The 14203-nt window shown below is 43.6% G+C and overlaps 1 protein-coding gene across 1 annotated transcript; it reads left to right on the plus strand.

The window, feature by feature from the left end:
* LOC105165921 lies at nt 12448-13968 on the plus strand. Its single transcript, XM_011085076.1, has 2 exons — nt 12448-12870; nt 13099-13968. Exons 1-2 carry the CDS (start codon nt 12448-12450, stop codon nt 13966-13968), a joined length of 1293 nt encoding a protein of 430 aa, XP_011083378.1.

Here is a 14203-nt window from a genome sequence, read left to right on the forward strand (position 1 = left end):
AAATTAGTATAATAGCCTTGTATAGATTATGAAAAATTCCATGGCACACAACATCAACCATATGACTGTACATTATATTTTTTTAATGCAATTTACCTTTACCGAAAAATTTTATTTCCCTTTTATACAAACCTATAGTTAATATTAAGCTTAGCAAATTTACCACACAAATTCTTGGGTCTAGACCAACGTTTGGGTCAAGTTTCGTCGAATTCTAAGAACGTTCAAAATTTAGCTATTTTGCACGGTTTTATTAGAGCAAGTTCGTTTCCCTTTTATAGAAACTTGTAGTTATTATTAAGCTTAGCAAATTTACCACATAAGTGCTTGGGTCTAGACGAACATTTTGGTCAAGTTTCGTCAAATTCTGAGAACGTTCAAAATTTAGCTGTTTTGCACGGTTTTATTAGAGCAAGTTTGTTTCTCTTTTATACAAACTTTTAGTTATTATTATGCTCAGTAAATTTACTACACAAATTCTTGGGTCTAGACCAACATTTAGGTCAAGTGTTTTTTTTTGGGTAAATGCAAATTTTATTAATAAAGTAATAGTACAGTACAACATGTGTTCATCAATTGGTTTCTCCCTCGATCCAAGGGATACGCCACAATCTATACAATGCTCGTGTACTGATTCATGAAGCTAAATTGACACTAAGTATCCTCTATTTGACATGATTGGTGATCAGGATGCTCAAAGTGGCTGGTGTCCGCTAGGTGTGTTTAAATCTACTCATGTTCCTTTCCTTCCATATGTGGTAGACACATGCTGCAAGTAGTGAACGGTAAGCGATATTAACAATGTGTTTACCTCTCCATTTCCGCGTCGCCCACTCAATATCTATTGACCAATCCCTATTGGGCCAGTGAAATCGAATCCGTCTGTGAATCTCAAGCAGGCACTCACGACTCTATCTGCATCGGAAGAATAAGTGTGAATGAGATTTCGTAGCTCCCTCATCGCACAAGATGCACGCTCCCTCGTCGAATTATGAGAACATTCAAAATTTAGCTATTTTGCTCGATTTTATTAAAGCAAGTTCGTTTCCCTTTCATACAAACTTGTAGTTATTATTAAGCTTAGCAAATTTACCACATAAATTCTTGGATCTTGACGAACAGTTTGGTCAAGTTTCGTCGAATTCTGAGAACATTCAAAATTTAGCTGTTTTGCACGGTTTTATTAAAGCAAGTTCGTTTCTCTTTTATACAAACTTGTAGTTATTATTAAGCTTAGCAAATTTACCACACAAATTCTTGGGTCTAGACCAACGTTTGGGTCAAGTTTCGTCGAATTCTGTGAACATTCAAAATTTAGCTGTTTTGCACGATTTTATAAAAGTAAGTTTGTTTCCCTTTTATACAAACTTGTAGTTATTATTACGCTTAGCAAATTTACCACACAAATTCTTGGGTCTAGACTAACGTTTGGGTCAAGTTTCGTCGAATTCTAAGAACGTTCAAAATTTAGCTGTTTTGCACGGTTTTATTAAAGCAAGTTCGTTTTCCTTTTATACAAACTTGTAATTATTATTATGCTTAGAAAAATTTTTTTTTTTTTTAGTAAAAGTAAGTTTCATTAAGTAAAATTGGTACAGTACAACAATATGGTCCCCAAATCGTTTACCCCTCGATAGGCCAAGGGATTCGCCATAATCGAAATAAAGTACGTGTACTGACTGTTCTAGATAGTGTGATGCTATAGATTCGTTGTCTAATGTCCTCAATGATCAGTAGTGCTATGGTAGTAGGCCTCCTCTCGGTGTGATCGAATCGTCTCAGGTTTTTTTCCTTCCAAATGTGGTATACACATGATGCAAGTAGTGCTCTATAAGACATGTTGATGATGTGTTTACCCCTCCATCTCCGTGAAGCCCATGTAATATCATCTTGCCACTCTCTATTGGGCCACAAGAACCATATCGTTCTTCGAATTTCCGTGAGGCATCTTCGACTAAATCTGCATTGGAAGAATAAATGTGCATGTGTTTCTGTCATTCTTTCATTGCATAGGATACATGGGCCAAGGTGAGCAAGCCATGGTTTATCTGTCGTAGCCAACTTGCCTTAGATGGCAAGCCATAGAATAAAGATGTGACGTGGAATTTTAAGTGATCCCGAAAGTAGTGAAGACCAGCCTACTTTCGGTCCTGGTGGGTCACATAACTCATAAATAGCCTGTGTTGTTGGTCGACCATTCTCAGAGCTCCAAATTATACGGTCTTCCCCTCCAAAAATAGTGGGTAGTACATGTGTGATCTAAAAACACTTAAGATCCGTGATAAGGGGCCACTGCTATACTCCTTCATGAATCACCGTGCTGAGTCTGGAGGACTCATCTAGTCTAAGTAGCCTCAGTCCTCGTGGGAAAGATTCACAAAGAGGGCTAAGGTGGTGCCACGGATCCTGCCACAAGAGGAAATTCCTCCCATCTCCAATCCGGTAGTCCACCATGGTTCGGAGAAACATCCGTATTCGGAGGATTTTCCTCCATCCCCATGAGCAGCCTTGGTCCGTAATCGTCTATATAGAGGTGCATTGTAGGCGTCCCTGGTACAGCTATTCAACCCAAATCGATGTCCTGTCGCATCTAATAACGTCACATATATGCTTAGCAAATTTACCACACAAATTCTTGGGTCCAGACAAACGTTTGGGTCAAGTTTCGTCGAATTCTGAGAACATTCATAATTCAGTTGTTTTGCACGATTTTATTAGAGCAAGTTTGTTTCTCTTTTTTTTTTTTTGGTAAATGTAATTTTCATTACGTAAAAAATGATACAGTACAACAAAGTGATCATTACGCTTAGTTTGTTTCCCTTTTATACAAACTTGTAGTTATTATTACGCTTAGCAAATTTACCACACAAATTCTTGGGTCTAGACCAATATTTGGATCAAGTTTCGTCGAATTCTGCAAACGTTCGAAATTTGGCTGTTTTACACGATTTTATTAAAGCAAGTTCATTTCCCTTTTATACAAACTTGTAGTTATTATTAAGCTTAGCAAATTTACCACATAAATTCTTGGGTCTAGACCAATGTTTGGGTCAAGTTTCGTCGAATTCTGAGAACGTTCAAAATTTAGCTGTTTTGCACGGTTTTATTAAAGCAAGTTCGTTTTCCTTTTATACAAAATTGTAATTATTATTACGCTTAGCAAATTTACCACACATATTCTTGGGTCTAGACCAACGTTTGGGTCAAGTTTCGTCGAATTCTGAGAACGTTCATAATTTAGCGATTTTGCATTTTATTAAAGCAAGTTCGTTTCTCTTTTGTACAAACTTATTATTATTATTACGCTTAGCAAATTTAACACACAAATTCTTGGGTTTAGACCAATGTTTGGGTCAAGTTTCGTCGAATTCTGAGAACGTTCATAATTTAGTTGTTTTCCACGGTTTTTTTTTTGGGAAAGATAAGTTGCATTAAGTAAAAATATAGAAAGAAAATAAAACAATTCGATCAACCAGCGGTGTTTCCCTTGACAGGCCAAGGGACACGCCTCAGTCTAAATAAAGCACGTGTACTGATCTATCTAGGCAAGATGATGCTATGCATTCGTTGTCTAGTATCCTCGACTATTACTAACGCTATGGTGGTAGGTGTTCATTCCGTGCGTTTAAGTCGTCTGAGATTGCTCTCCTTCCAAATGAGGTTAACACATGATGTAATGTTTGTATTTCAATCTCCGGTCTCAGTATATGACCACGAGGTGTATCTTCTGCATCATCTAGCAATTGTAGAGCATCAAACGTATTATACACGGAAATTGCCTTACCCTTTTCCTCATGACTCAGCCTTCTTTCACGAGGACGCTCTCGTCCCTCTCTTTGGTTGTCCTCCTCTTGGGTCGGCGGCTCATGCTCTCGTCCCTTTCGCTGGTTGTCCACCCGTTGAGTCGGCGGTATTCTCTCTTGGTCATCTCCGTGAGGAAGCTCTCGTCCCTCTCTCTGTTTGTCCATCACTTGAGTCGGCTGCATGGGTGGTGGCCTTGCAGGTATCATTTGTTTTGCACGGTTTTATTAAAGCAAGTTCGTTTTCCTTTTATACAAACTTGTTATTATTAGTAAGCTTAGCAAATTTATGACACAAATTCTAGTGCCCAGACCAATGTTTGTGTCAAGTTACGTCGAATTCTAAGAACGTTCAAAATTTATCTGTTTTGCACGGTCTTTTTTGGGGAAAGGTAACTTTCATAAATAAAAGATGAAGAAGTACACCAAATTAATCCTCAGTTGGTTTCTCCCTCGTTAGCCCAAGGGATACGTCATACTCTAAGTAATGCTCGTGTACTAATCGATTCTGGCAATGAAATACTATGGTAAACACATGCAGCTAGTAATTACTGCTATGGCAATAGGAGTCCTGTCTGTATGCTGAAATCGTCTAACGTTCCTTTCCTTCCAAATATGGTAAACTCATGCAGCTAGTAATTCTCGGTAAGACATGTTAATAATATGCTTACCCCTCCATCTTTGTGCAGCCCAATCGATGTCAGTATTCCAATCTCGGTTGGGCCAATGAAATCGAACCATACTTCATATTGCCGTAAGGCATTGTCGACTGAATCTGCATTGAAAAAAATAAGTGGTTATGTGTCTCCGTCACTTCCGCTATGCATAGTATACAAGGGCCAAGGTGAGACAGCCATGGTTTATCCGTTGTACTCAATCTACCAAGGATAGCAAGCCATAAAATAAATGAATGACGTGGGATCTTAAGTGATCCCGAAAGTAGTGAAGACCAGCCTATTTTCGGTCCTGGTGGAGCAAAGAGTATGTAGAGATCATGAGTGGTTGGTTGCACAGTATTGGTTTTCCAAATTATACAGTCTTCCCCTCCATGAATTGTAAGTAGTACATTCATGATCTCCACGCATTCAGGGTTCGTGATAGGCGGCCACTGCCATTCTTGTTCGCTAATCACCTGATTAAGTTTAGTCGTCTCCTCTATTCCAAGTAGCCTAGGTCCTCTCGGAAACCTCGTGAGAAGCGTTCCAAGGTGGTGCCACGGGTCCTGCCATAAATAGAATGTTTCGCCATCCCCTATCCGATAGTCCACCAAATCCTGAATAAAATCCCGCAACCGTAGGATTTTCCGCCAGCTCCATGAGCCTCCACGTTCCTTGATTGTCCAAATAGACGTGTCACGGAGCCATCCTTGGTAAAGCCAGTCTACCCAAATCGAAGTTCTGTCGCATCTAATGATATTGCATAGCTTTTTAGTCATTAGTGCACGATTCAAGATATATATATCCTTGAATCCTAGTCCTCCTTCATCCTTTGGTCGGCAAAGATCTTTCCAGGCTACCTTGGTGTATCCACTGGTTGATGTCCCCTTCCATAAAAAGGTACGCAGCTTCTTCTCAATTTCATTAATAACTCTCTTTGGAAGGATAAACGTCGATGCCCAGTGCAAGCTCAATGATGTGAGTACAGATTTGATAATTTGTACTCTGCCTGCATAAGAGATGTTCATACCTCCCCATCCAGCTATATGTTTGTCAATATTCAATAACAGTGGCCGACAATCAGCAATCTTTAGTCTAGAGGATAAGAGGGGAAGCCCCAAGTACCCCATTGGTAAGACCCCTTCTTGAAATCCTAGCATGGCAAACATCTCCTCAAGTAATCCTTGTGCTGCACGTGAGATTATGAGATGGCTTTTCTGCACGTTCAGCCTGAGTCCCGACCAATCTCCGAACCGATCCAACCCTGTCTTAAATACTTTAATAGATTCCATGTCCCCATGCCAGAATAGAAGTAAGTCGTCGGCGAATCCTAGCTGGAAGATTTTGGCTGTCTCGCATTTCCAATGGAACGTGAATGATTCTTCTTGATCAATTAGTTGTAGAAAGCTCAGATGTAAGGACCTCCATCACTAGCACAAATAAGTAAGGTGAGAGAGGGTCACCCTGCCGAAGTCCTCTAGCCCCCTGAAAGAATCCATGGGGTTTTTCGTTTATCCCTATTGAGGAGGGTGTTGTAATACAAGCCTCAATCCACATCATGAATGTAGGTGGGAAGCCGAATAACCTCAATGCTGCAACCAAGAAATCCCATTTAACCGTGTCATATGCCTGACATCCCTTCCGGATGTCAACTTTCAACACACACCAAGGAGAGAGACGTGCTTGGTTATATCCCATGAATAGTTCTTGCGCTAGCATAATGTTGTCTCCAATGCTTCGTCCGAGCACAAACGCCGCTTGGCACGGACTTATAATTTTATCCAGCAGCATACTTAATCGTTGGACCATGAGCTTGGTGATAATCTTGTACAGTATATTACAACAAGATATAGGCCAAAATCCACCAATAGTCATAGGGGGGTGTACCTTTGGTATAAGCGCCAAAAGTGTAGTATTAGTCTGTTTCAGCAGATACCCCGTTTGAAAGAACTCGAGTATAGCTACTGACACCTCTTGCCCCACTATGGGCCATGCCGCTTTGAAGAAACCTGATTAATACCCGTTCGGTCCCGGCGCTTTATCCTCAGCAATGTCAAATAATGTCTGTTTCACATCTGCTGGCGTGAATGGCACAAGTAACGAATTGGCCTCCTCGTCGCTAAGTAGATGGCGCGCCCAGGGTCTAAGGAAGTTAAGATTGATCACTTCATGTCGCCTATCTCCTCCAAGAAGTTTATGATAGTAATCAACAAACTCGTTGATGGCCTTGGGGTTAGTTTGCGTTGTTCCTTGTTCATCGTTGTTTTGTAGAATTCTCCTCACCGATCTCCTTTGTCCAATCTTGCGAAAGAACACCCGGGAGCACTGGTCACCTTCTTTCATCCACTGCATTTTTGCTCGCTGTTGCAACATCACCTGCTCAAGTTCGGCTGCTTTGGCTAGTACTAATCGGCAGCAGTGTTCTATTTGTAAGAATAGCTCATCCTGCCTAATAGTGGTAACGAGCTGTTGTGCCATCTCAAGGAACCCTTTAGCCAGTTGGACATTATGCGATAAATCTCCCTTCTTCCTCCTCAATTCTCGAAAAACCGTTTTGAGTGCTTTGAGTTTCCTTGTTATTGCATACATCGGAGTTCCAACAATGTTGTGCTGCCAAATCTGCTGGACCTGGGGGATAAATTCTGGAGATAGCGTGAGGTAATTATCAAATCGAAACATACCTTCATACCTTTGGTTATTATCCCCATTCAGCACCAATGGAGAGTGATCTGAGGTTCATGCTGTGAGACACGTATAGAACATTTCGTGGGTTAGCATTGTAGTTGTGCCACGTATACCACTCTCCTTGCATTGGTAAAGGTAGTAGTCCTGTGTTATCAATGCAGCCATTGAATTCCTCCATAGCCACTCGAATGGCACCCGGGCTCCACATATTTCGCTCATATCACGTACTGCATTAAAGTCCCCTCCAATAAGCCATGGAATATCAGTGCTCTATACCGCAATAGTTTCAAGAGCATCCCACAACTCCCTTCTTTCCGCCACCCCTGTTGCTCTATATATAACCGTAATGGCGACTATCTCATTTAGTGAATGTACATGAACTCGGCAATGGGCGAATTGAGTACTGCATTCGACCACTTGAACATCCATAAGGTTTTCATCCCATGCAATCCAAATACGATTACCGACCAGCCCATAATCCACAAACCATTTCCAATGAGGTAATAAGAAAGATTGAATAGCAGCAATATTGTTAGGACGAACACGAGTTTCAAGAAGACCAATGAATTGTAACCTGAACTCAGCAACAATGCCTTTTACAGCTAGCTGATGGTCTCGTTTATTCAGGCCACAGACATTCCAAATAGCTGCATTCAACATGGGTCACGAGGTATGGGGCTGTTGTGATTAGGACCCCGCGGTGTCTCAAGTGCGTCATCAAGTGATTGTAGAGCCTCAAACGTATTATGTACAGCTATTGCCTTACCCTTTTCCTCGCGACTCAGCCTTCGTCCACGCGGAACTTCACTTTCCTCTCTCTGGCTTTCCCTCCCTTGGATTGACGCCTCCTCCTCTTGCATAGGTGGAGACCTTTTAGAACCTACTTTAGGGACGTAGATAGAAACCGACGGTTTGGCTTGCTTGGATGGTCGATTGAACGTACAGGCCGTGGCAGTGTGGCCTAACGTCATACAGCTGGTACATTTCGGGGGTAGCCACTCGTATTCAACATCAATTTTGTATGGTGTTTCTCCTCCTTCCTCGTTAGGCATCATAATAATAATATGCTTCGGTAACTTGGAATTCACATCTAGCATCACGCATACTCGAGTGAAATCCAATCTCGTACATGCTCTCGTGATTGCGTCCGGATATAGAGGTCTGCCTATTCCACTCGCCACCATGCTAAGTCCGTCAACCGTCCACAATTCGACCGGCAAGTGTCTCAATTTATCCAAGTTGGGACTTGTGTATGTTTTAGTTTTCGCATTACCATTCCCGACTCCCACTTTTGGAGTACAATCGGTTGCCCTAGGAACAACCACAGTCCCCCTTCAATTACTTCTTCCATATATGCGACTGTCTTGAATTGGAAGAAATAGAATCCATTTGCGGTGGCCTTAACCTCTCATATACCAGGCCATGCCGATAAGGCGGATTCTTGGGCATGATAAAAGTATGGTCGCTTTCCCAAAAAGTAACCAACCACAGTGGTTTCCCATCGACTAGCTCCATTACTATAGATTCCATCGTAGGTCGGACAACAATGTCACCATCTTGTATAGTAGGAGGGATGAATAAGAGAGTCTTACGGGTTGAATTGTTGAACGCATTAGCAATCTTGTCATCCATAACTGGCTCTGAGCATGTTTGCAATGGGATGTTCCCTATATATAAGCCGGTATAAGTAGAGTTTGTCTCAAGTGTTCTTCCTACTCCGAGTCCACCTCTGTGACCAAGGTTGACCGTGTCTACCAACGTCTCCTTGGCCCCATCCATATTGACCTCATCAGTGTCCATGTCTACAATGACTGGCTCTGAGCATGTTTTGCACGATTTTATTAAAGCAAGTTTGTTTTCCTTTTATACAAACTTGTAGTTATTATTAAGCTTAGCAAATTTTCCAAATAAATGCTTGGGTCTAGACCAACGTTTTGGTCAAGTTTCATCGAATTCTGAAAACATTCATAATTTAGCTGTTTTGCACGGTTTAATTAGAGCAAGTTTGTTTCCCTTTTATACAAACTTGTAGTTATTATTAAGCTTAGCAAATTTACCACACAAATTCTTGGGTCTAGACCAATATTTGGGTCAAGTTTCGTCGAATTCTAAAAACGTTCAAAATTTAGTTGTTTTGCTCGTGATGGGCATACACTTGTAACCCCTGCAATAAGACCAAGTTACCCTTCATTAAGGGCATTAGAGTCATTTCGCGATCAGGATCCGCGCCTCTTGTAACGGGCGGGTCGCGGAGGACCCGACCTGGGTTGCACAAACCGACTGAAGACCCGGACAATGGAAGCCGTTCGATCAAAACATGAGCCAGTAGGATAAGGCCACGTGGCCCATTACCCAATACCCAGCTGTGCTCTATAAATAGACCCCGATACGCCATTATTGAGGTAACTGTTGTGCATTTATTGAGATCGAACTTTGAGATAGCATACATTTCTCTCGATCAACCTAACTTGAGCGTCGGAGGGTCATTGTCGGGGACGTGCCCGATGAGCTCACGGTTCGTGTTTTATTCTCAACGAACCCAAAATCTGATCTAGGAAGAGTTGGACTATCTGCAGTGAGGTCGTCTCAGGAGATCGCTAGTTTCGACCCGAATTAGTTGGCGCTGTCTGTGGGAACATTTGAGAATTCATTATCATAATGGAAGGTTCATCGAGGAGAAACGCCGGAGATGAGGAGACACCGAGAAAAGGAGGAGCAACTATCCAGTTAACCCAAGACGAATTATAGAGAATGATAGAAGAAGCTAGTCGGAAGGCAATCGTGGAATACGAAAGAAGAACCGCGACCTAACTTGAGCGTCGGAGGGTCATTGTCGGGGACGTGCCCGATGAGCTCACGGTTCGTGTTTTATTCTCAACGAACCCAAAATCTGATCTAGGAAGAGTTGGACTATCTGCAGTGAGGTCGTCTCAGGAGATCGCTAGTTTCGACCCGAATTAGTTGGCGCTGTCTGTGGGAACATTTGAGAATTCATTATCATAATGGAAGGTTCATCGAGGAGAAACGCCGGAGATGAGGAGACACCGAGAAAAGGAGGAGCAACTATCCAGTTAACCCAAGACGAATTATAGAGAATGATAGAAGAAGCTAGTCGGAAGGCAATCGTGGAATACGAAAGAAGAACCGCGACTCCATTAGTTAAGGAAATGGCGAGGAGGCAGTTGTTTGAGAAGCTTGAGCCACAAAGAGAGTCGAGAGTGCAAGGCGAATAGGAACACTGTAGCAAGCGACCAGCATCATTTGATGCCGGCTCTAGCAGTCAAGTTCGCGTGAAGAGAAGGGAGCCCGTGATATCCCGGGCCGAGGTCGAGAGCGTGGGTAAACAGATACACAGACAGTCGAGCCGGGTTTCAGAGTGCCCGACTTACGGAGGTATGACGGGATGAGAGATCTGTAAGAACACGTGGCCGCATTCGAGATGGTGCTGAATTTATATGGCCAGTCAGCCCCCATCATGGCAAAATTATTTGCGACCACACTTATAGGAAAAGCTCAAGAATGGTTCAGAAATTTGCCCCGAGGAAGTATCGAATTATACGAGCAACTCATACAAAAATTCAACTTTCACTTTGCAAGCAAGAAGAAGCAGAAGAGGTCAGCCACCCATTTATTCAATATCTGCCGGAGGGAAGATGAGACACTGAAGAATTTCATGGGGAGATTCAATAATGAGACCTTAGAGGTGCAAGAATTGAGGATCGATATGCTTGTGAGCATCCTCATCCATGGGCTGCGAAAGGGTCCTTTCACGTCTGCTCTCGCCCGCGATCCGCCCAGCGACGTCGAACAGTTAATGGCGTTAGCACAAAAATACATTGATGAAGAGGAGATGAACGCAATGAAAGACTCCGAACGGAGAGAACGCGACTATGCACTCAGACGACCTCATGAGAATAGAGAAGGGGGTGGCAGCAAGCAAAAACCTGAGAAGCAGAAGAAGCCCAAGTATATCCCGAAATACCATAACTACACTCCGTTGGCCATATCGCGAGAAAAAGGTTTAATGATGGTGGAAAATGCGAATGTTTTGAAATGGCTGAGACATACGAGGTATACCCCCTCCAAAAAATTTTCTAACAAGTATTGCAGGTTTCATCGGGAGAGGGGTCACAATACCGAGGAGTGTTTTCAGTTAAAAGATGAAATTGAGAGGCTAGTCATGCAGGTATATTTCCGAGATTGCGTCCCCCTAAATTGTAAAATCAATGGGGAAGGAAGGAGAAGTAGGTCAAGGAGCCGAGATCGAGATCGGAACCCAGGTCCCTCGAGAACTGATAGGACCCCGGCCGACGGGAGCAATGCACCCACGAAGGGAGTAATATACACGATCGCAGGAGGGCCGAGCATCGGAGACTAGAGATGAGGAGGCCATCTCGTTCGATAGTTCTGACAGATTGAAGGATGCCGGGGATCAGAACGACCCAATGGTCGTCAAGCTAGATATCGCGAACTTCACTGTCCACAAGGCGCTAATCGACAGTGACAGTTCAGCGGACATCATTTTCAAGAGCGTGGTGGATAAGATGGGGCTAGAGAACGCACGGCTCGAACCCGTAAAAACCCCATTAGTGAGCTTTGGAGGAAGCGAAGTGGCCTCAATGGGGATGATCGAGCTACCAGTGTCCATGGGAGAAGAGCCGAAAAGAAAGACCTTGATGGTCAAATTTCTGGTAGTAGACACCCCGTTTACATACAACGTCATCTTAGGTCAGCCAGGGCTGAACTCGTTCCGAGCGGTCATCTCCACATACCACATGAAGATGAAGTTCCCCACTGAATACGAGATTGGAGAAGTGTCGTGCGACCAGAAGGAAGCTCGGATGTGTTACAATTTGTCGTTGAAAGGGGAGCCGAAGCTGAAGAAGCAAAACACTAAAGAGGACGCTGAACCCCGACCATACGAGGCCGAGCACTTGAAGCCCAGCGAAGAATACAAAGCGATTCAGCTCGTGCCCGAGGAGCCCAGTAAAACGACCCGAATAGGGTCCAACATGAAGGATGGAGAGATGGCCATGATCGAATTTCTGAGAAAAAATGCTGATATGTTCGCATGGAGCCCATCAGATTTCACAGGGGCCGATCCAGAGGTCATTGTGCACCGACTGAATGTCGACCCGATGGCTCGACCGGTACAATAGAGGAAGAGGTCGTTTGGCAGCGACAAAAACGAAGTCATCAGACAGGAGGTCAAAAAGCTGCTTAAAGCCGGGTACGTATCGGAGGTCCAATATACTTATTGGCTTTCTAACGTGGTGCTCGTCCCAAAATCCTCTGGGAAGTGGCGCATGTGCATTGATTTTAAAGACTTGAACAAAGCTTGCCCAAAGGATCCGTACCCAATGCCCCAGATCGACATGATGGTAGACTCGACCGCTGGTTTCGAAATCTTCTCAATGATGGATGCTTATCAAGGATATCACCAGATTCAAATGGCTGAAGAGGATAGAGACAAAACCTCATTCGTTACTGAGAAGGGGATTTATTGCTACAACATGATGCCATTCGGACTAAAGAATGCGGGTGCGACCTATCAACGGTTTGTCAATAAGATGTTCGGTGACTTGTTGGGGAAGAGCATAGAAGTATACGTCGATGATATGTTGGTCAAGAGCAAGAGGTCGCAGGACCATATCGAGGACCTCGCACAAGCCTTCAGCATTATGAGAAAATACAGCATGAAACTGAACCCGGACAAGTGCACCTTCGGTGTAAGAGGAGGAAAATTTCTGGATACATGATTAGTGAACGAGGAATTGAGGCTAACCCAGAAAAAATCCAGGCTATAATGAATTTGAGGTCGCCGATTTCGATTAAAGAAGTCCAGAAACTTACGGGCAAGATCGCATCACTGAGCAGGTTCATTTCTCGGTCGGCCGATAGAAGCTTACCGTTCTTCAAGGTCTTGAGGAAAGCGAAAAACTTTACATGGACCACAGAATGCGACCAGGCCCCCCTTGCTCGCAAACCCTAAGGATGGAGAGGTATTGTCTTTGTATCTGGCGGTATCCGAGAATGCGGTTAGCTCTGTGTTGGTGAGGGAAGAAGGAAGTAATCAAAACTCAGTCTACTATGTCAGCAAGATGCTCCAGGGGGCAGAATCACGATATTCAGAAATGGAGAAACTTGCCCTTACCTTACTAGTGACAGCTCGAAAACTGCGATCATACTTCCAATCGCACAAAGTGATGGTGCTGACAAACCATCCTCTCAAACACGTGATATTGCGACCCGAAGCCTCTGGGAGGTTGATAAAATGGGCCGTTGAATTAGGGCAGTACGACATTGAATATCAACCCAGAACAGCCCAGAAGGCGCAGGTGCTAGCAGATTTTGTGATGGAGTTGTCCGGCGACCAGAAAGAGCCAGAAACAACCGAACAGCCATGCCTGAAATGGATGCTACATGTGGACGGATCCTCCAATGCCAATAATGGAGGAGCAGGCATACTAATCCAAGGACCAAAGGGGGTAGAGATCGAAGTTGTAGCTCGCTTATCATTCCCAGTGACGAACAATGAAGCAGAGTATGAGGCACTCATACTAGGTTTAGAGCTCGCACATGAAGCCGGTGCCCGAGATCTGGAGGTCTTCACTGACTCCCAATTGATTGCCCTACAGATCGAAGGAACATATGAAACAAGGGAGAGGATAATGACCCAATACAAGGAGATCGTTCAGCGATTAATGGGTAAGTTCGAGAAATGTTCTATTTCGCAGGTCCCCAAGGCTGAAACGACAAGGCAGATGCCCTATCTAAATTCGGAGCTACAATGGATGGAATCCGAGACCGCAAAATCACAGCCCTAGTGCGCGAGCGATTGTCCCTTTCGAACAGAGTTGAGGTCCAGGTAGTCTCAAAGACGGGGTCATGGAAGGACGAAATCGTAAATTATCTTGAGGACGGTACCTTGCCCAGCAACCCCATTGCTGCGAAGAGGGTCAAATTTCGAGCTACACTATTTACTTTGCTAGCTGGCCAGCTTTACAAACGTACAGTGGATGGGCCTCTCTTGAAATGTTTAGACGAGGAGAGAGCTCTTTA

This window comes from Sesamum indicum, linkage group LG7 (genome assembly GCF_000512975.1).
Source record: "Sesamum indicum cultivar Zhongzhi No. 13 linkage group LG7, S_indicum_v1.0, whole genome shotgun sequence".
NCBI classification, from domain to species: Eukaryota; Viridiplantae; Streptophyta; class Magnoliopsida; order Lamiales; family Pedaliaceae; genus Sesamum; species Sesamum indicum.